General features: G+C 45.7%; 1 protein-coding gene across 1 annotated transcript in view; it reads left to right on the top strand.

Annotated features, from left to right (window-relative positions):
* The window catches only part of HIPK2 (homeodomain interacting protein kinase 2), a 386,834-nt gene that overhangs the window by 43,997 nt on the left and 320,610 nt on the right, over positions 1 to 22,227 (top strand). Inside the window, exon 2 of the mRNA XM_060156554.1 lies at positions 20,350 to 21,433. Coding sequence (XP_060012537.1) covers positions 20,350 to 21,433 — 1,084 coding nt within the window. The remainder of the gene's footprint in view (positions 1 to 20,349; positions 21,434 to 22,227) is intronic.

Raw genomic sequence — 22,227 nt, forward strand, 5'->3', positions numbered from 1 at the left:
CGCGTTCCCTTAGCTCAAGAGTGACTTGGTGTCTTCGTCACTGGCTGAATAACTCAGGGTGCAGCTCCCCACCTCAACCCCCCATTCTGCACTGACATTTGGTATCTGAGCAGGTGCGGCTCTGCTCTTAAAGCGGCAGGAAAGATTTCCTGTGAGAAGAAGGAAAGCGGCCTCCCCGGCAACCATGGTCTTTTGCTTTGTTCTGTTAACTTTTCCCAAATTTTAGCCTGCAACCAAAGAAAGGCTCATCTTCTTGCCCTTCATTTTCTGTGTTGTGGCTGAGTGGTGATCCCATGGCTCTGAATCGCTTTGCGGGGCCCAGGACCAATGGGGCGCGGCACCTTCCTGCCTGGACTCCTCGTGGAGTGGAGGCCAGATGGTCACAGCCCGGGCTGCCCAGCCCACATTCCCAGGTGCTACCAACCCTGGCCCATTGTCAGCTCACTTTCCTCCAGTCCAGGGGAAAATGGACTGTGGTGATTTTCAACCGTACTTTGGACGAAATGCAGGGAAGACAAAGAAATTGCAGAGTGGTTTCTAGTTCTGAGGTACCTGGTGTTAGAGCTTTTCCTCCAAGGAATTCCTGGTGACTTCCTGGAATTTTACTGCAGGGGTAAGTATGGAAAGCAGATTCCTGGGCTGCTGACTTCACTTCCATAGGGCACTACCCCCATGACTCTTAACATATGGAGGGGAGTGAAAGCTGGGAAACAAGAAATCCACAGGCTTATTCCTTTACCTTTCTTATATTTCCATTTGCCCCTTAGAATGTATTCTCATACCTCCTCCCACCTTTTATTTTGATTCAGCATTTCTTAGAAGAATATTTAGCAAAGTAAGAGTCACTGAAGAACTCGGTGGGAATCTTATATGAGCCATATAGCTTGAGCCGAGAAAGAAAGAAGAAATGGATTCATGCAGAGAGAGTGGAAATGGAGCTGAAAGCTTCATTTTCTGCTTAACTAAAAAAGAATGCAAAGGGCTTGAGTGGCAGGGCCAAGACCACACGGCGTCAGCTGAGGGCCATGAGGTGCAGCGTGAGCAGTGCAGTTTCTGCCCTTTGCCGCCTTTTGAGAGCTGCCTTAGAACGAACTTGCAGCACCGGGTCCCCTCAGCCCCTTTGGAGGAGTAAACAGGGCGCATTTGATGCTGGTGAAGGAGCCAGAGCACTTCCGCTGCCTCTGGCCATCAGCAGGAGAACACACATTCGGATGCTCTCCACTCACATCTTCTGTGTAATATGAGGTGCCCTAACTGGCTGAGTTGTTCTGATCGATCCATGGGCTTCTATAAGGGTTTCCGTGTGTTCTCACTCAGGGCCGTAGGTGCCCAAGCCTAAGGACTACGATTCTGTGTTCTCTGAGAGTGTTCCCAGCTTCAGCTGAGGCCAGTGTCACAAGTCAGTAACTCGTAGGCCCAGCCTAAGCGCTGATTAGTTTCAGGCCACCTCTGGCTTGCGAGATCCACGCACCGAGAATCGGGCAGGCTGGGGGTTAGGGGGGCAGTCTTTGCCAGTGAGTGCCTCTTGCATTCTGCTGTCTGGGTTCCCCGGGGGAGCACTGCAGCCACCCGGTCCCTGGTGTGTCTGACTGAGCTCTTTCTGGCAGCAGAGTCGCCGTGCCCCGCGAGCCCCTTTGTTCCCAGGGCCCACCGCCCAGCCGGCCTGGCCGTGCACACCACGCCATGCCTCCCTCTGCCACGCCAAGGAAGGGACCAGCCTTCCCCTCGATCTGTCACCGTGACCTACGCGATATCCCAGACTCCTCTCCTGCCCTGACTTCCCCTTTAGTTGCCAAGGTCTTTAGTTGCCCCTTCGTCTCCTGTCTGTGACCTTGCTTTAGTTCCCATTGATGCCAGGATCTTTCCTCCAGGATCTTCTCTCCCAGATGCACCTCCAAGGTGAGCAGGTTACCTCTGGGCTTCTGCCACGAGTCCATTTTCCATCCAGAAGCCCTGCTAATCCTATCCTCTCCCCGCCCCCACCAAACACCCCTGCGACTCCTCACCACCTCCCGGATACAGGCGAAGCCTGGCGCCAAAGGCCCTCCGCATCTGACTCCAGTCTTTCCAAGTTCATTTGCAGTCTCTCTGCAGGAGCCCTCACTGCAGTCAGACCCTTTCTGTTTCCTTGTGTTCCCTTTAAACGGCTTCCGTCCTGCTTTAAGTTATCTTATTTTTATGTTGTACCTGCAAACTACCCCAGGTCCTGTGGGGAGTACATGGCTTATAAAACTTACATAAAACCAGGTCTCGGGCTTCCCAGGTGGTGCAGTGGTTAAGAATCCGCCTGCCAATGCAGGGAACACGGGTTCGAGCCCTGGTCCGGGAAAATCCCACATGCCGCGGAACTAAGCCTGTGCACCACAACTCCTGAACCTGCGGTCTAGAGCCCATGAGCCACAACTACTGAGCCCACGTGCCACAACTACTGAAGCCCATGCATCTATAGCCTGTACTCCACAACAAGACACTGCGATGAGAAGCCCTCGCACCACAATGAAGGGTAGCCCCCGCTCGCCGCAACTAGAGAAAGCCCGTGTGCAGCAGCGAAGACCCAACACAGCCAAAAATAAAGAAAAAAAAATAAGTAAAATAAATAAAAATTAATTAATTAAAAAACAGGTCTCATCTTATTTCCTAAGCGCACTGTGTGTCCCCTGGCCTCTGTGCTTCATTTGCCCCCTTCTTCCTCTTGGGGTGCTCTCCCGTGCCCCACTCTCCCTCTGACCGCTGCAGTCAGTCGGTAACCGTTACGCCTGCCTTATATGGTCAGTTATCCTTTCCCACGTCACCCATCTCGTCTTGTTGGTCTCTTGAAAAGCAGTAGTACTGTTTTTCACGATGCCTGTAGCCTTCCTACAGCTCTTTGGGTGGTGCCTGGGCCTAGCAGGCACTCAGCCGGTATTTCTGGGTGACCACCACAGCCTCTAGAATCCTCAGCTTGGCAGATTTGGCAATGTGACTTCATAAATTCGTCAAGGATTATGACGTTGAGAAGGACGGATTCTTACTAACCAATGTTATAGAACAGGGGTCCCCAACCCCTGGGCCATGGACCGCTACCGGTCTGTGACCTGTTAGGAACTGGGCCGCACAGCAGGAGGTGAGCAGCGGGCGAGCGAAGCTTCATCTGTATTTACAGCCGCTCCCCATCGCTCGCATTTCCGCCTGAGCTCCACCTCCTGTCAGCATTATGGTGAGTTGCATAATTATTTCATTACATATTACAATGTAATAATAATAAAAGTAAAGTGCGCAATAAATGTAAGGTGCTTGAATCATCCCAAAACAATCTCCTGCCCCTCCTTCCCCCCCTGCCCCCCCCCCCCCGCATCCGTGGAAGAATTGTCTTCCACGAAACCAGACCCTGGTGCCAAGTTGGGACCGCTGTTACGGAAGATGATTAATCTGAATTATTTAAAGAAAGATAACCCTAGACATGCGTATACAAGGGCATTTCCTCCTTTCTGTTAGAAATCAGAGATTGCTTTACCAAGCACAGAACTTGAGCAGAACGCATTATGTGCTTTTATGGATACCTATAAATTATGAAAACATTCTCTGCTTCGGGGATATTTCTCTCTAAAGAACCCCTATCCGGCATCTAGGTTCAAATACCTTCTTTCCCCGCTAAACAGTGAAAAATGTCAGACTCTTTTTTTTACAGACTTCGCTGAGACAGCTATCACTTATCATTGTAATATCAGCCCTCTTTATTTTGGTATGTTCGGCGTGTTTGGCATAGTTCCCAAATTTATATATATTCTGGTTATTTATATTTTAGGTTCATCATTTCTGAGTCACAAATAAGATGGCATCTTAAATCCTGGTTTGTAATTTTTGAGAATTCCTTCTTTTAGGATCTGCAGATCTCTATTTATAAGACAGTACAGCGTAACACCCCTACTAGGGGAATGACAGATGCTGTGCCTCAATTCTAGGCGGCTCAATCCAAAATCCCATATAAGTAAGGAGTCCAGAATAGTGTTTGTTCTGCCATTAATGAATCAGTGGTACCCTGGGTGTGTGAGAAATGCTATTTTTAAACCCATTGGTGACTTCAGTGATAAAGAGGGTACAGCCTGTGCCTTGCCAGGCTTGTGAGCTTCCCATGAGTAATACTCATGGTTATTATGACGTCAGAACTTGACTGTTCTTTACCAGGAACATAACCGTTGCATCATGCAACTGGGGACAGGGTGTGAAAAGTCCATTTTTCCCAGAGAACACAGCAGCAGCGCAGGGCATCAGCTGGTTCTCCCACGAGGGCACGTAAGCCTAAATTCTGTAGTGCCAAACTCCTGTTTGGGTTTGGAGAGCAGCTTCCCATTTTGGTCACTGCAGAGTCATTTGCCTCAAAGTTTCCAAGCCAAACAAGAAGCATTTGTGATGGGTGATCTTATACCTTCCACTTGTTCAGGAAAATTATTGGGTGGGGATTAATGCATGTACACCTGAAGTCACTAATAGCTGTGAGGGTCAGAGCTGTTCCACCATTTGACCCACTGATCTCAGGAAGCATTTTCACAAAGCCCAGAAGTGATGCTAAAATATGGAAGCTAGGGACTGAACTATTTAATATTTTTTAAGTTGTCTCTAAAATATGTGTGCTCTGATTTTGGTGGGTGAGGATGCCGCACGAGCGTCAAAAGGTAATTACAATCAACCTCATTAATTCAGGCTCATTAGGGATAGGAGCATTAAGGAAGGTTACAGGGCTGGCTAGGATGGGCAGCAAATACCCCCCACATTTCAGGGACTTCAGATAACAAAGGTTTGCTCCACCATCTTGCTGCCTGTCCCCCTTGAGTCAGCTGGGGTCTCCGCTCCTTCTAACCCTCATTCCATCCTTCCACCCACCCCGGGATCATCTCTGGTTACGTTTGCAAGGAGAAGTGGGACCAAATAGGCAAATTGCACACTGGCTGTAAAAAGCTTCTGCCCAGAGACGACACTTGTCACTTCCTTTTTATTAGCCAAGTTTAACCATATGGCCAAGACTAACTCCAAGTTACTTGGCTTTAGCCACTCGAGTTATAACAGGGATTTTCAAAATGCAGGGCTCAAAACAATTTATTGGGATGTAGAAGAAAATATTAGAATATGTGTATTTTATCTCATCCTTTTAAATTCTCTATTTTTGTGTTTTTAATAAACATAAGAGTAAAGTAGAACATATATAATTTATTAAACATAATTATCACATGTATTAGAGTCTTCAGTCTTTTTACTGATTGTCGATCAGAAATGCTTAGGTCATAGTTTATACAGTAGATACAAATGTGCAGTGAGTACACTGTGCATAGAAACTGGGTCCTGTTTATGACCAGGAGTAGTGCTTTTCTTTTTAGTTTTTTAAAATTGAAGTATAGTTGGTTTACAGTGTTTCAGGTGTACAGCAGAGTGATTCAGTTATACAAAAATATGTATATATATTTATGTATTTTTCAGATTCTTTTCCATTGTAGGTTATTACAAGATATTGAATATAGTTCCCTGTGCTATACAGTAGGTCCTTGTTTATCCATTTTGTATATAGTAGAGTGCAGGAGTTGTGCTTTTGATTAAAATGTTACACAGAAAAGAAGGACATACGTTTTTAAGGTAAAGTACGTAAAATATAGAGTCTGTATCTGAATCTTCTGAATCCCTCCAAGTTTCCCCGGTGTCCTCTTCAGAATCGTTGGAAGTTGCTTCCTCCTGTCCAAACCCGCCTTCCCTCCAGGAACAGCATTTGAGATAAGTGACAAATGAGCTCTTGTTCCATTTCATTGTCTTTTCTGTCTTTCCTCGTCCGGTCATTCAGAAATAGGGTACCGAGGCCCTCGTCCGGCCAGGCGTGGTGCTGAGGGGACCCCTGGTACCCTGTGAACTTGGTTCATCTCAGGCAGCCGGCGTGTTGGCCGTGCTGCTTGTTAGATGGGCCTCGGCGAGCCAGCTGACCTCCCCCTCCCCCTCTGTCACCGGACACTTACGTAGAGCTCGCTCTGGACCAGGCACTGCTCTAAGTGCATGATAGACACTGACTCATTCCCTTCATACCAGGACCCTGTGAGATACTGTCTCCATTTCAGAGAGGAGGAAGCTGGGGTGCCGAGGCTGCATCACTTGCTGAGACTCGCAGCTGGCAAGGGGCAGAGCCCACATCTGACACAGTGGCTGGGAACTCAGAAACGATCTGAATTGAGCCCTTGGAACACAAACCATTGTTAAGTTGGGACCAGCTATGTCACCAGCTGCCATCCTCTGTGCCCCAGAGCAGGACACGTGAGAGCTTTCTGACGCCTTCACTGTGCTCCGGGGGTGGGAAGCAAGACCCGGTATCATCAGGGTGGGCACCTCCCCTCAGGCCGTGTGCCCGTGGCCAGCACTGTGGGGTTGCTGGGTCACAGCAACACCAGGACTGGTTTGATGACAGTGACTCACAGCATAAAAATGTCCTCGCAGCGGCCCCAAGAGCCCGCTTTAATTTGCGCGGCTTAGAACGGGCTGTTGGTTGTCCTGCCAAGGGATCCCTATGCCAGCTGGTTTTTATATCTGCAACATCCACACACAGATACATGCCTAAATATTGTGAATAATACCATGCAGCATGTTGCTTGTGCTAGATAGTTTACAAAACACATCGCAGTGTTCCTTTATTATTCTGCATGTGCTCACGGTACCATTTCACTTGCATTCTGTGTTCTCCCTTCCCATCTTGTATTTCTTTTTCCTTTTTCTCTTCCCCAACCTTACTCCCTCCCAGCATCCCAGCCTGCTTTTCCCCCATCCCTCCGGCTTTTCTTTATGTCTTTCTGCCCCCCTTCCTCCCTTTACACCGTCGGGCGGCGTTTCCTCTACCTTTTCCCAAATTGATCGCTAGTTGAGTTTCATCAGACGTCAGCTAAAGGCAAACTGAGAGTAATGAAAAAATTCTCCGAGGAGCAAAGGAGCTGTAACGTAGAGTTACTGTTGTAAACAGCAGTCACCATTTAAATCAAGTAGGAAGGATTATATTACTGTGCTTTTAAGAGGAGGGATGAAACAATATTGTCTTTGAAGAGAACCCAGGAAAAAGAGGTCTGTGCACTTGGCCTCATGGGCATCCCTGGGTCTGTATGACATCTTCACAAAGTTTTCTTTGCAGGTAGGTAGCAGCCCACGAGAGAAATGTTCAAAGAAATACATAAACATGAGTGCAAGAGGCAGCGACAGGTGTTGCACTGAAGGCGGGACGCAGATGGTGGTCTCTTGTCCTGGTTTGTCTGTACAATAGCAAGAAGCTGAGGTTTAGAGAGGGCAGGTCCAAGGAAGTGCTGGCCGGGACTCCTTAACTGTTGCCATAGCCGGTGAGAACAGACTGAACCTTTCTGTGCCTTCCAGAGGAGTCACATGTTGATCACGAAGAACAAACATACTTGCATAAAGAGAAGAGGTGTTTAGCAACCCCCTTCCGGGCCTCGGAATTCAGATGGGGGCGTGTAAGGCTAGGATGCTTCTCCCGTCTATCAAGCGAGAGGCTGAGAAGACAGGCTGTCAGGGCAGACTGCTGTTCGGCCAGCGTGACTCTGCAGTTGTTATAAATACTTTATCGTAGCTTGAGTACAAACATGTTTTCTCAATGAAATATATCCTGAATTACATCCCAGAGAGTATAGTTTCCTAGGACTACTATAATCAAGTACCACAAACCGGGTGACCTAAAACAACAGATATTTATTCTCTCAGTTTTGGAGCCTGTAAGTCTGAAACCAAAGTGTCAGCAGGGCCATGCTCCGGCTGAGACTCAGGGCAGAACCGTTCCTCGCCTCTTCCCTAGCTTCTGGTGACCCCCAGCCATCATCCTCAGCGTTCCTTGGCTTTTGCAGCTACATCACTCCAGGCTCTGGCTCTGTCCTGATGAGGCATTCTCTCTGTGTGTCTGTGTCCTTTCTCCTTTTCTTATAAGGACGCCAGTCATATTGGGTTAGAACTCACACTACGGCCTCATCTTAACTTGATGACACCTGCAAAGATTCTATTTCCAAATAAGGTCACATTCACAGGTACTAGGGGTTAGGACTCCAACATACCTCTTGAGGGGTCACTTCTTAATAGAATTTACCCAGAGTAACAGAGTAATAGATTTATATAATTTGTTGGTGTAAAAGAAAGTTGACAGTGGCTCAATAATAAGAACACCAAAATGGAAAAGAGTAAAGTAGGTTTTCAATTCCGATTCTGAGCGCGCCAAACATTGCTGAAGGAGAAGCTAATTAAATTCACAAGACAAATTAGTTGTGGGCTGGGCATAGGATGGGTAAGGTTAAATAAAACACATAATTTGGTAAGAGGAATTTAAGAATAACTACTTCTTTTTTGCCTAAAAGAGAAAACAAGCCTGCCAGATTTTTAGTCTTGATTTGGACCTTATAAACCATTTCTGAAGGGTAGAAAAATTCAATCTGAGGCTTACCCTAGCATCGCCAGACACGTAGCTAACCCCTCAGTACCTGCCCCCACTGCAGCTCACCGCTTTCTTGAGGTATTCAGTCCGGGGACACAGTGCTTTTGTAAAGATTTGTTGTGACTCAAACACCTGAAAATTAATGCTGCTGAGACTTTGACTGCCTCATTTAGAACATTTCAGGGACAATGTGAGCAGCCTGCTAGATCTTTGAAAAATGTGTATTTAAATGAAATTCTGGGTTAAACCCAGAAGTATAGCTGATTTTCTTTTTCCGGTTTGTGGGCGTGTTACCTTTTTCATCCCACCAGATGTGTTTAAATGTTCTCTTCTTGCGATCCTCAGTTGGAAAGAAGATGCAAAGTTGAAAAATGTAAGCCTCTACCACCTTTGGACTAAAAGGGCAACATGGGTAGCAGAAGGGAAGTAGAGTGTGTCTGAGAAAAGACCCATCCGAGGCTCTATTAAGGCGAGAGTGGCCCTGAAGAAGGAAAGTTCCTCGTCCTCGCCCAGCCCTCACCTGATTTGCCTCTTGAGTGTACTCATGTCTCCTTCAGAAATGTTTGGAGCACTCAGAATCTGAGCTAGAAACTTAGTTTACTTTCCCATTTTGGTATTATTAATATGTGACTTTCAATTCGCTTTTATACCAGAATGACTACAATTATTCCTCGATATACATTGCAGAGACATTCCTGCATGGCCTTTTCCAGAAGCACTGCATAAGTAAGATAAACTTATGCAGAATTTAATTTGAAATAATCACTTTGCTTTTGCTTGTATCATATTTGACTAACTGAAATCCCCTCCTGGGTCCATTGAGGCAAGATATAGGGAAATTACAACATGGAATGTCTTATCTCCAAGGAGGGAAAAACAGAGAGAGTTCTTTTAACATATGGCAATATATCCTGAGAAGGTTATGCGTTAGTAAAATGCATTTGGTTTCCTTAAACCTTCCGTTAAGGGTTGAATTGTCTCCCTAACCGCCTTGCCTGTAAAAACACATGTTTAACTCTTAACTCCATTACCTCAGAATGTGACCTTATTTGAGGAAGGGTCTTTACAGAGGTAGTCAAGTTACAGATCATTAGGGTGGGCCCTAATCCTATATGATTGGTGTCCTTAAAAAGGGGAAATGTGGACCTAGAGACATGCACAAAGGGAAGACAGACCCCTGCAAACCATGGAGAGGCTGGAGCAGATCCTTTCCCTCAGGGTCCTCAGAAGGAACCAATCCCTGCCAGCACCCTTCCAGCCTCCAGAACTGCAAGACAACGAATTGCTGTTGTTTAAGCCCCGCAGTCTGTGGTGTTGTGTTATGGCCATCCTAGCAAATACATACACCTATGTTGAGAAGTATTTTTTTTAAATAATTAACGTTCTTAATTAATGCAATTATTGCTTGAAAACAGAGTTTTTGAGTTTTTTTTATACACTTGTTTTCCTTTCATTGATTCTCCAGTTTCCTGGAGAAAGAAACTGAAGAGCATGTTTGTTTTATCGGTATCATGCTTTTTTTTCACCAGAATTATCTTGGATTGGTCATGTTTAGGTTGCTTATGAACACTTGGTACCATGGCCTCTGGATAATCAATTTATAGAGCCTACCTTTACTTACCCACTGCAGTGAAAGGCCGGCACATCCATAGTGGTTTATGGCTTAGTCCCAGGCAACGAGGCAGAGTCACAGGAAGGGGAATTTGAGAGAGGCTTGACTCTGTTATAGGTGAAGTTAGCGACTTTCAGAAAGAGAAAGTAAGTCTGAACGTGGATAAGGGCTGATTTGGACAAATAATGAGCCAGTAGGTAGATAGATATGTGGAGAATTTGCAAATGGTAGGAAAAGGATGTTTTCTCAACTGGAGAAACACAGCTTATGGTAGAATTTGCAGATTCAAGGAAGATGACGTAAAAGATTTTGAAAGTCCTTAAGAGAATCATATTTCTTGGGAAAGCAAGGGGCATAACATGGTGCACTTGGTTCTCTTCCCAGGGGAGTGCCACTTCTTTCTCTCCTCCTGACCCTGTGGGAAAAGAGGGCTGGTGGCTTATTCCTAGCCAGGCCCAGTAGCGCTTTCTCTGTTTTCATTCTCCTGGATCAATCCCTTAATTGTTTTTTGGGTTTTTTTTGCTTTTGCTTTTTCATCGTTTTATACTTGACTTCTTCACTGTGACTCATACTGTCCTCCTCATACTGTTTGACAACGTCTGTGCCCCCAAGGATTACTTTATTTGCCATCTGCTCTACTTTCTACACCAATTCTCCTGGGAAACAGCTTTACCCACATGGATTCCATTTTCATCTAGGTGTTGTTGGCAGCCCTCAGGTCCACGACCCCTCGCCCATTCTCCCATCCTGGTTTTTCTGTTGGTACATATAGAACGTCGTCTCCTCTCTGTTGTTACTAATGCCTTCAGTGAAACCTCTCCAAAATCGAGCTCTTCCTTGGGACTTCCCTGGTGGCGCAGTGGTTAAGAATCTGCCTGCCAGTGCAGGGGACACGGGTTCGAGCCCTGGTCCAGGAAGATCCCACATGCTGCAGAGCAGCTAAGCCCGTGCACCACAAGTACTGAGCCCGCGTACCACAACTACTGAAGCCCACACGCCTAGAGCCTGTGCTCTGCAGCAAGAGAAGCTACCGTAATGAGAAGCCCGCGCAGCGCAACGAAGTGTAGCCCCCGCTTGCCGCAACTAGAGAAAGCCCACGTGCAGTAACGAAGACCCGACGCAACCAAAAATAAATGTTAATAAGTTAATAAATTAATTAATTAATTTTTTAAAAATCGAGCTCTTCCAGCTCACTTGGCTCTCATCTTCAGCAACACCGTTCCTTTCCCAGTCTCTTTGGGATGTGATCCTTTGATTTCGGTCTTTTTCCCTTTCCATATTTTTGTCACTGTCCTACTGATACTTGTTTAGCCATATTTTTGACCTTACCCCTTTGTCCTTGGTCTTATGCATGGACTGGTCCAGGGTCACCTTGCCCTCTCCCCGCTCCGATTCATCCTGTGCAAGCTTAGCCCATCTTATTGATTTCCATTGTCTTTTCAAAATGGTTTATCTTCATTCAGGATTCAGCTCAGCAAATGGGTACTAGATGCTTGATTGTCAGTGACCAGCGGCTCCTGACACTGTAACTTTGGTAAATTAAGCACTTCCCTGCCTCAGAGTTTCAGTATGAATAGCTGAACAGTGAAGGTTTCAACTTGGATCTCTTGTCAGTGCTTGTAATTCATCGTGTTCAAAACCCATTCCATTATCCCATCCCCCAAGAGAAACAACACTTTAAGACCACCTCCCATCTTCCGTGTCACCATCTGTGGAACCCCTGCTCCTTTCAGGCCCCCAGACATATTCGATTGCTCCCTCGCCTTTGCCCTTGCGTCCCGTCTGTCAGTGCGTCTTGCCTCTCTTCTCCGCACCGTCTTATGTTTCTGCTCCTTCCTTTCTGTTTTCTCAGGCAGGGTCCTCAGTGCAGGTCCCCATTACCTGCCCCCTGGACTGCTAGGACAGCCCAGGTCAGCTCACCCAAGACCGGTGAAGTTTACCTCTTTCAGGAGGTAAATTTATTTTATTTGAACAGTTTTGAGTGGTTGTATTTCCCAGATGTCATAATAACCAGGGGATAGAGAAATGCAGGTGACTTGGGAGTGCTGTCGTGGGGTCCATTGTGTTACCAGGTGGCGTGCGGTCGGTGTGCCCCATACCTTAGATCAGTCTCCTCTCACACACCAGCTTTCATCTTGCCTTGTGTTTTGCTACCTGTCTCCTTATCTGGTGCTTTAACTCCGAGACCCTAAAGCATGAAGAAGAAGGGTTAACAGCACAGATTTGGTAGTCAGGCAGACCTTAGTTCAAATCCCAGCTCTGCTGGTAGTAGCAAAGTGAGCTTGGACAAACTGTGTCATCTCCCTGCACTCCACTTACCCATCTGTAAAACGGGAAATGCACCTGACCTTACGGTTGTGGGGTGTGTGCACCTGGAGTCTGACACAGAGAGCAAACCCAGTAACGACAGCCCCTCTACAACTTGTTAATCGAGTGTTAGATGACAGTCAGTATTAAGTGAGTGGCTTTAGTGGTAGGGCTTCACACCAGCCTTTTCAGTATTTAAAAATTACTTCTAGAAGATTGAAATTATCAGGAGAGGACAATTCTGGGTAAGTAGGCTGTTGGTGCACACAGTGTAGACTGGTAGTTACGTTGGGGGTGAGCATTTGTTAATGTATTAAATGCTCCTAAGTTGTTGTCTCCAAGCAAAGCTTCAGCTTCCTGAGGGCAGAGACCACAGTGCTGGCTGCAAGCCCCCAACACCCAGTTAGCAGGAGCTGGAACACTGTCCTTGTGCCCTTCAAAAGATATTAACATCTTTCTAGTCGCAGCTCAAGTCTTACTTACCTCCCCTGTAAACCCTTGCCTAACCACAGCCCATAGTGATTCCTGCCTCTGAACTCCTGTTGCATTTACTTTGGCAAGTTGCTTACGTTGCCCAGAATTGCCAGTTGTCCTTTTTACTTTGCACTGAACTTGGCGCCCCCATGAGATTTTAAGCTCCTTTAGCGCAGTGCCGATGTCTTAGATGTCTTGTGCTTCCTTTTGTCCCCAACTCCAGTCTTTTTATATAGAGGGCCCTTAATGGAATCAGTAGTATTGTGATTGTCATTATTGATAAAGAATGCTGTAGAGCTTGTGGTTGATCCTAAACTGTGCTCTGGTGGAATATACTACACATTTAACATTACACAGCTAGCGGATAAATAGACGTTGATGGAAAATGATATACAAGCCCCATAGACATTTAGTATACACTGTTCTGGAAATGTATTATTTAGAAATGGGCTAACCTGAAATTATCTTTGTTACTACTTGTGAAATATATAAACTTGACAAGCAGGATTACTGTCATTAAAATTTATGGATATTGTTACGTATATCAGTGAAGAAAACTTCTCTATTACTGTTCAACCCCCTGAGGCATCCAATTATGGTAATCAGTGATTATACAGATTAACCCTTTTTAGGCGTTTTTAATGTCCATTCAGATGCGTATTTCTAACATTTGTATATTTTTTGAAATATTCTGTAACGTTACTGTACCTTATGTGCATAATGTGATATGCAAGAGAGATCTAGCAGTCAGCTGGGTACAAAAAAAAGAAAGATCTGTAGCTTCTCTCAGATACTTACTATCCGGTAGAAGTGTGTGGCCAAAGGACTACAGGAAGTGGGGAAGTTGGCACCTCCTAAACTAAGGTATTCTTTTTCTTTTTTTGGTCGTACTGTGCAGCTTGCCAGGGTCTTAGTTCCCCGGCCAGGGATGGAACCCATGCCCACAGTAATGGAAGCTTGGAGCCCTAACCACTGGACTGCCAAGTGAATTCCCAAACTAAGGTGTTCATGATTCTGTTCTCTTTGATAATATAACTGGATTCTGAGTGGTGATCTGCAACACCAAAATTAAACTTTACATACTGATAAAAATGGTGCCACTGTTTCGCTTATAGTTCCTTCTCTCGAGCTTTGATAAGAGTCCAGTGAAATTGAATTCAGCTTAATTATTTTTTTAATCATAGTTGAACCCTCACTCATCCCTGTAGTATAGGCAGAGTCTGATCTTCCAGTAGATAATTTTGGGGTGGTGAAATGGAAAGGAAATGTACTCAGATTGTGAAGCAACTTTTCAGTTCATCTAATTGTGAAATATAAAATTATGAAGAAACTAGGCAAATACGTGGAAAAAATGAACTAAATGAGCCAATCCTTTAACAAATGACCTTTTAAAAATTCTTGTGACTTAAGAGCTCGGGAAGATCATGAAGATTTTTAACTATCCTTTTTTTTTTAAGGTGGAAAAAATTATTCTTAACCCTAGAAAAATAAATTTCTCTTTAACCTATTAAGACAAAGTGGCACATAGAATTACCCAGATTTGAACTTCTGGGGTCAAGGTCTGGTTTTTCCACTTATTATGGGAGCCTGAACCCATCACTTGACTTCCTAGTTTTCGAACTAGGACCCTCGTAAGAATGAAAGTGGAGAGGATGCTCTTACTAATTCATCTGGAATAACAAGGGTAATTCTGGACTGTCCCAAAGTCGGATGTACATTTACCCTGTTCCTAAAACATCCTGCCCAGAGCCTGGTCCTTACTGGGTGCTCAGGATTTTAAAATCTGGAGAATCATGAGACTCCTGAGTAATAGGGTTTGAATTCAAGTGTGGCAGCATTTGATGGACATAAATGGCAGCTCTAATAAAGAGTAGAAGGCAAATGTTTTAAAAATATTATTTTGAAATGCAGACTTTCGTGCATATCTCTTTAAAAATGCAAAATGAGCATGTGAATAAAATGGCTAAAAGAGGACCCAGTGCTTTCACTGCCTTTAGCAGTGTCAGAAATGCACCCTAGGTAGCTGGGACCTGGATTTGTTTGGGGCATGAAAGAAGCAGTCTTTCATCTTCGTGGTAATAAGAAATGACTTCTTACAAGTAATGGAGTTTAATTCTGCTAACTATAGGATGTATTTTAGTGCCTATTTTATAGGGGCTGTATTTCATTTGCCATATGCAAGGAAGGACATATTACAGTTGTGTAGTACAAGTTGACTTAAATTTTAATAAATTAGTTTTTAAATGCTTTTTACTGGTCACTTTTATAACATCTGCATAAACTTGTATCAGTAACATTAAAAAGCATGCAAGGCCCTGATGAATATCTAATATTCAATGCTTATAATTTCGACCTTCTTACGAGACAGATGGTAACAGCGATGTGCCTTTTAGAAAGTTTAGTTCTAAATTGTGGTGACTCACTGCTTTCACATGAGTGACAATGCGGTAGTCCTGTCAGGAGTTATTTTGGGAGGCTACTCGGGCTTTTGTGGAACAGTCTGGGTCTCGTGGCCCCCTCTAGGGAGCAGGTGTGAGTTTTGCAGATTTATCTCACAGTGATTTCCCTGGTGCCTCACTCCCCATGGGCTCAAAACCTGCCCTCACGCCCATATGGTAAGAGCCCCCCAGTCTCCCAAGGAAGGTGGAGAAAAATTCACTTCCTCTTCCAAGAACCAAATAGGAAGGGCAGAGATGACTTAAAAAGTGATTGAAATGGTGACGTAGGATCAAACTGAAAATGCCCGTTAAACCCCCTGCCTTTTCTGAGAAGAAAATTGACAGATAAGGAGGGCAGCAGGCCTTGAAGAGCACAAAGGTCAACACAGAAAGAAATGAGAGGAAACAGCTCTTCCTAGAGTGGAAAACATAAAGGCCCTTGCCTTCCTCGGCCCCAGCCTTGGGGATCTGAATAAATAGAATGCAAAGGGTGTGGGCTGGGATTCTCCACGAATCAGGAGTACTTGTTCCAGAAAAATACTCTCAAGGAGAAGTGTTTGGCAATAAGTTGGGTTATTCCTGTAGGATTGTTTTGAGACTAAGCTACGCAACTATCAGCAACGGTTTATCACTTACAAGATAGTTTAGAGATTTAAAAATAAGTAACCGTAGTAGTAATAATAATAATTGCTATTATTATTATTGAAGACTTTCTTTACCTATATTTTCTTCGAGCAGTTTGCTTCACAGAGCAAAATGGCCCCTGCTACAGAATAAAGGTAATAAGACTGTAATGGCAAACTTCCAGCTCTAAGATAAATAAGTTCTGGGATGTTAACGTACAGCCTGTGACTGTAGTCAACAACTGGGTATTGTGTACTTGAAAGCTGCTAAGAGAGTAGCTCTTAAATGTTCTCACCACACACACACACAAAAGGTAATTAGGTGGTGGAGGTGGTAACTAACCTTATTATGATCATCGTTTTGCACCGTATATTCGTATCAAATCATCACGTTGTACACGTTCAACTGCCACGATTTTATGTGTGTTATATCTCAGTCAAGCTGGAGGCGGAAATAAGGCTGCATCGGGAATTGCTAATCTAGTTCTTAGAACAGTGGCTGCTGACCTCATAAAGGAGCAGCAGTGGCTACACCAGGCCAGGCCAGAGTCTGCAGCAGGCGGTGCGGCGAAGGGTGTCTCTAGCCACGCAGGTCTCCTCTCTGATCCCGCGAATGTCACCAGAGGTACCCAGTGACAACTTCCACAATTTTATGACCCTTGGCTGTCATCCCAGTAGCAAATAAGTCATAAGCCATTCTCTTCCCCTCTGTAAAATTCCACTGCTACACCCTGGCCTTTCCACCAAGATTTTTCTGGAACAGTGAAAACAGAGAATAGAGCTACATCTCCTTTATGTAACATCAGCATATTTCTTCGGCCACCTCTGACCCCTCGCTGCCCCCCTCCCTGTCCTCCTGCCACAAAGCACTGAGGATGGAGCAGTGAGGGGCAAGCTCGATACCAAAGAATAAAGGAAATGCTTATTGCTTTGCCCCTTCAGTGGATACGTTACTAAAAGCTGAGGGATTGGTCATTTCTATATTGTATAAAATATCTAGAACAATGTGGTTATTTAATACTGATAAATATAGAAAAGCTATTTTCTGTGTTATTATAGAATTAAGGGGAGATTGACTTGAACAAAAAGTACCATAGGAAGAAACAGGTAAAGTGTGAATTCTGAATGAGCAAGCCAAAATAGTCTTTGTCAGGCAGAAGGCTGTCTACAGAAGTATAGTCATGTTACACAAGTAGGTATTGGAGTTCAGGAACCAAACAAGAAAGGAAGCTTCTGTCAGATCTATGGGATCAGGGTCAAGGTAGGGTTCAGAGCAGGTGCTGGGTGTTGGACAGGTTGAGGTTGCCGCTGGGAAGTGAGAGCACATCCGGGATGAAGTATAGACAGAACGTGACTGCTGACCCCAGGACAGGAGCTGCCTGGACTCTGCCTGAGTTTGGGTGGAAAAGTATTGGCAGGTTTTTCTTTATTCTCCAGAGTGAGGCCAGGTTCCGTAGGTGCTTGTGACTGGTAATTGCTGTATAGCTAGAAAACCAAGCTCTCCTTGAAGCCTGATGAGTTAGAGTGCTTTATTCCATCAACTGAGTGCCTCCCATATGTAACAAACCCGGCTTAATGCTAGGGGGAAAAAAGAAGTATAACCTGTAGCTCGCGCCTTCCCAATATAGCCTGGTTATGGAAACATGACTTAAACGTATAAAAAGTTATATGGCACAAAAGATAAGTAATTCAATTCAAGACAAGAGATTCTGCAAGGCAGAAATGCAGTTTGTGGGCAAATGGGCAGTGCACATGGTAAGTGCCTTAGGAATGGAGAGTTGGGGATATCAGTGTAGGTTGGAGTCGTCTGGGAAGAGGAGGCATCTGAATTGTCTTATCTTTGGATAAGCTGAGAGAAGAGGTGAAGGCATGTCGGATGGGGGAATTGTGTAAGAGCATGGAGGTAGGAACTGTAAGAGACATTCTAGAAACAGTGAGTAGAACAGCTTAATTAAAATTGAGGGTTCAGGAAGGTTAATAGTTGGAGGTGAAGCCAACAAAGCAGTTGAAATAAAAATGTGAAGGTGTTAAGAGTCCTCAAATTTACCTTCTAGACACTAAGGAATCATTGAAAGTTTCTGGACAGAGACGTGACATGCTTAGAAATGTCCTAGGAAGATAATCTGGTGGCTGAATGTGGGCAAATTGGAGGAAGAAAGAGTGCTCAGGTAGACCAGATGTCTGTGCTTGCTTTTGTCTACTGGAGAGTGATAAATGCTTTAACTATGGAAGAGGCAGCAAGAACAGAAACAAAGAGATGGTTACAAGAGACATTTTGAAGGACAGAGAAATGAGACTCCAAATCTTCTTGTCTATGGAGGCAAAGAAGAATCCTCAAAGGTTTGGAACCAAGTGACTAGAAGAATATTTTATGAACAGCCATGCAGACATTATCATGGAGGGTGAAATGGCTAGATTTTTAGGAAAAGGTAAGGAGTTCATCTTTGGAAGATCATCCTTGATTTTGTAGCAGGAGGCAGAAATACGTCACTGGAAGGCACGAGGGAGCATTTCGCCTGTGATGAATGTGTCGGGGTCGCCTGCATAGAGGTGACAGCTTCGATCCAGAGAGAACAGAGTCCAAACATTGGAGACGCCCACATTTTAAAGGAGGAAGAGGAAGAGGAGCCAGCCAGCACACAATGTGCAGTCAGACGCGGGATAGGGCGGTTACAGATTCACACAGCACAGATAAGAGCATCAAGAAGGAAGTCGTGGTCAGCAGTATCAGATTGGTCAGTTGCCGAGAGGTCAAAGGGATTAGAGGCTGAAAAAAGGCCATAGGATTAGGCAATTAGGAAGTCGTTTACCTTTAAGACCAGGGTCCTGTAGTGTGTGTATGTGTGTGGGGAGATGGATTAAGGAGTGAGGCCTTGAAGAAAAGGGAGCATAAACCATTGATTACAGGTGAGAAGAAGGGAAGTATCAAAAAGGAAGAATACGGCTGTTACTCCTCTTACCTTCCAAGTTGGGAGTTGCCATGTGCAGATGTGAAGGCAGAAGAGAAAGATTGTCACTGATTCTTTTGGCAAAACTTTATTAAGTACCTACTAAGGACTTGGATCCAATCGACAGGGAGAAGTTGAAAGCCATCAGAGTGGACAGCGGAGGGAGCATAGCATTCAAGAGAAAATGAGAGAGGCTGAATCGTGAGAATAGGGGGAACTTTTAGTGTTGGAACAGAGAGACACCTCTTCCTCTGAGACCAGAAAGATGGAAGAGAGGATGGATGCAAATTCAGGAGTGTTTTGAAATGAAGAGAATAAAGGTGGACAGCAAAGCTGCTGGCCTCAGGCTTCTGGACAAAGTGGAAGATGGGTTGTTGCTGAGAGAGAGGGTGGACTAGGGTGATGGGTGACGAGGAGAAAAGGAAAATGTTACATAACCACCCTAGGTAATGCTGCGGGGTCAGAGAGACACGAACACTGGGATCGCTAAACACCAGCGGTGCTTGATCGAAACCCCACTTTCCTTATGCTTTTATAGGAAATGTTTCTCAACTGCAGCTTAGAAGATGGGCAGTGTTTCTGCTTTTACCTGTAAGGACTTATCCTTCCTCATCACCTTGTTACTTCTCCTTAATTAATTTTTATGAATTTTTGTTTGTTTCCACTATCACCATAATTATAAATTGTACAGCCATTCCAGAGTTATGGTCTTACAGATTTCTGAGGTTATCTAAATTGTGGGTGAGGTTTTGATATGAAATAGTATTACTTTCTAGATAAATTTATTGATAGATAAATTTAGCAGGAGCGCTGAGTGAACAGAGCCCATGAATTGTGCTGCCCACTCCTCCCCTCCAAAACAAAGCTGATAAAATGATTTCAGACTATCTAAATGAAAACATCAGACCAACTGCTGGTCGATTCAACCCTACAGAATCATTTAAGGTGACTGAGATGCCAGGGGGTCATTATGGTTCATCCAGAAGCCAACAGATCACGAGTGGCTCTGTGATCGGACCTGTATGGAAGCTGTTTCCTCACATGAGTAAGCCTGACAGTCTTAGGGCCTGTGACAGAGAGGAGCTGGCCACGTGAGACAACTTAGTATGTGACAGCTGGGCCACCTGATACAGTCTTCAGTTTTAATAGGATTGCAGCCCAGTGAGAACTGAGGAAGAATTTGTTTCTATCACAAACAATATTTATTTAAAAAAAACGACATAATGAACTAAGTTCTGGTATTCTAATTGTGTTTCTGAGTCTTGAATGTATTCCCACCCTGCAAGTCTCCCACCCTCCTGATGGTGGCGGGCAGAACACTGGAACCCCTGGAGCCCACAGACTGAGTGACGAGCCGGTGCTTCTGGGTGGAATAGATTCACTTTTCCGACGTTGTTTCGAAGTTAGAAGACAGTATACTCTAGGACCCATGCTGCCGGTCCGAACCGCAGTGGCTCTGTCGCGTTCATTCGTGTAAGGGTGACTAAGATATTTCTTTTCGCCTTTCTCTTTCTCACAGGTATGGCCTCACATGTGCAAGTTTTCTCCCCTCACACCCTTCAATCAAGTGCCTTCTGTAGCGTGAAGAAACTGAAAGTAGAGCCGAGTTCCAACTGGGACATGACCGGGTACGGCTCCCACAGCAAAGTGTATGGCCAGAACAAGAACGCGCCACCATCCCAGCCAGCCGCCACGACCGTCAGCGCCTCCCTGCCCATCCCAAACCCCAGCCTACCGTACGAGCAGACCATCATCTTCCCAGGAAGCACCGGGCACATCGTCGTGACATCAGCAGGTAGCACTTCCGTCACCGGGCCAGTCCTCGGCGGACCACACAACCTCATGCGTCGCAGCACTGTGAGCCTTCTTGATACCTACCAAAAATGCGGACTCAAGCGGAAGAGTGAGGAGATCGAGAACACGAGCAGCGTGCAGATCATCGAAGAGCATCCACCCATGATTCCGAATAACGCGAGTGGGGCCACTGTAGCCACTGCCACCACCTCGACTGCCACTTCCAAAAACAGTGGCTCCAACAGCGAGGGGGATTATCAGCTGGTCCAGCATGAGGTGCTGTGCTCCATGACCAACACTTACGAGGTCTTAGAGTTCCTGGGCCGAGGGACGTTTGGGCAAGTGGTCAAGTGCTGGAAGCGGGGCACCAATGAGATTGTGGCCATCAAGATCCTGAAGAACCACCCGTCATACGCCCGCCAAGGTCAGATCGAAGTGAGCATCCTGGCCCGCCTGAGCACAGAGAGCGCCGACGACTTCAACTTCGTCCGTGCCTACGAGTGCTTCCAGCACAAGAATCACACGTGCTTGGTCTTTGAGATGCTGGAGCAGAACCTCTATGACTTTCTGAAGCAGAACAAGTTCAGCCCCTTGCCCCTCAAGTACATTCGCCCGGTCCTCCAGCAGGTTGCCACAGCCCTGATGAAGCTAAAAAGCCTAGGTCTTATCCATGCGGACCTCAAACCAGAAAACATCATGCTGGTGGATCCATCTAGACAACCGTACAGAGTCAAGGTCATCGACTTTGGTTCAGCCAGTCACGTGTCCAAGGCTGTGTGCTCCACCTACTTGCAGTCCAGGTATTACAGGTAAGGCCGTTCGCCCCGAGACAGGAGATGCTGAATGCCCAGCGGCATTCCCAGAGCACGTGCAGTGTTGGTCACTGCCTGGGAGGTAAGATTGCTGCCCTCAAGTGATCACGATTTAGTCGGGAAATTAGGACATGTGCACATTGAAATGATGATTAGAAGCCACGTAAGAACGGAGCCGAGTAAGATTCTTGGTGTAGAGTTTCAGAGTTGGGAGGGATTCCTGGGGCCTGTGGGCAAAGAGCAAAGGCATGGTCGGGGAGTCAGGTTGTCACGGACGGGTGGAATCCAGACATGGGTGTAGGAGCGAGAGAGACACGCATTATGATCCCTCTGGCAAGAATGCGCAAGACTCGCACTGCAGACCGGGAGGACGCCCGCCTGGCAGAGCAGAGGATCCGTGGGTGGTGGAAAATCTGATTGCAGGGATAGGTTGGGACCAGGATGTTGGGGTCTTAGATACCAGGTGAAGGGGTTGCAACTGTGTCCATAAACGTGGAGCAAGTGCCGAAACATTTGAACGACAGAGGGTGGGTGATAGGATGAAAGTGATGCTCTGAGAAGATGACTCTGTGCCCATGTGGGAAGGGGATGGGAGGAGGGAGGGTCTGTAGCCTAGGGACCAGTCAGCGTGCTCCGGTGGTGGGAGAACTTTGGGCTCAGGAAGATGAAGGATTGTAGCACCCTTGGTGGGAAAGTGTGACGCTTTCATTCCTTCACTCGTTCAACAAGGATTTATTTCACTTCTAACATGAGCCAGGCACAGCGCTGGGGACCGGGACACAGCCAGGAGG

The sequence above is a fragment of the Lagenorhynchus albirostris genome, chromosome 8, assembly GCF_949774975.1.
Source record: "Lagenorhynchus albirostris chromosome 8, mLagAlb1.1, whole genome shotgun sequence".
Lineage (NCBI taxonomy): Eukaryota > Metazoa > Chordata > Mammalia > Artiodactyla > Delphinidae > Lagenorhynchus > Lagenorhynchus albirostris.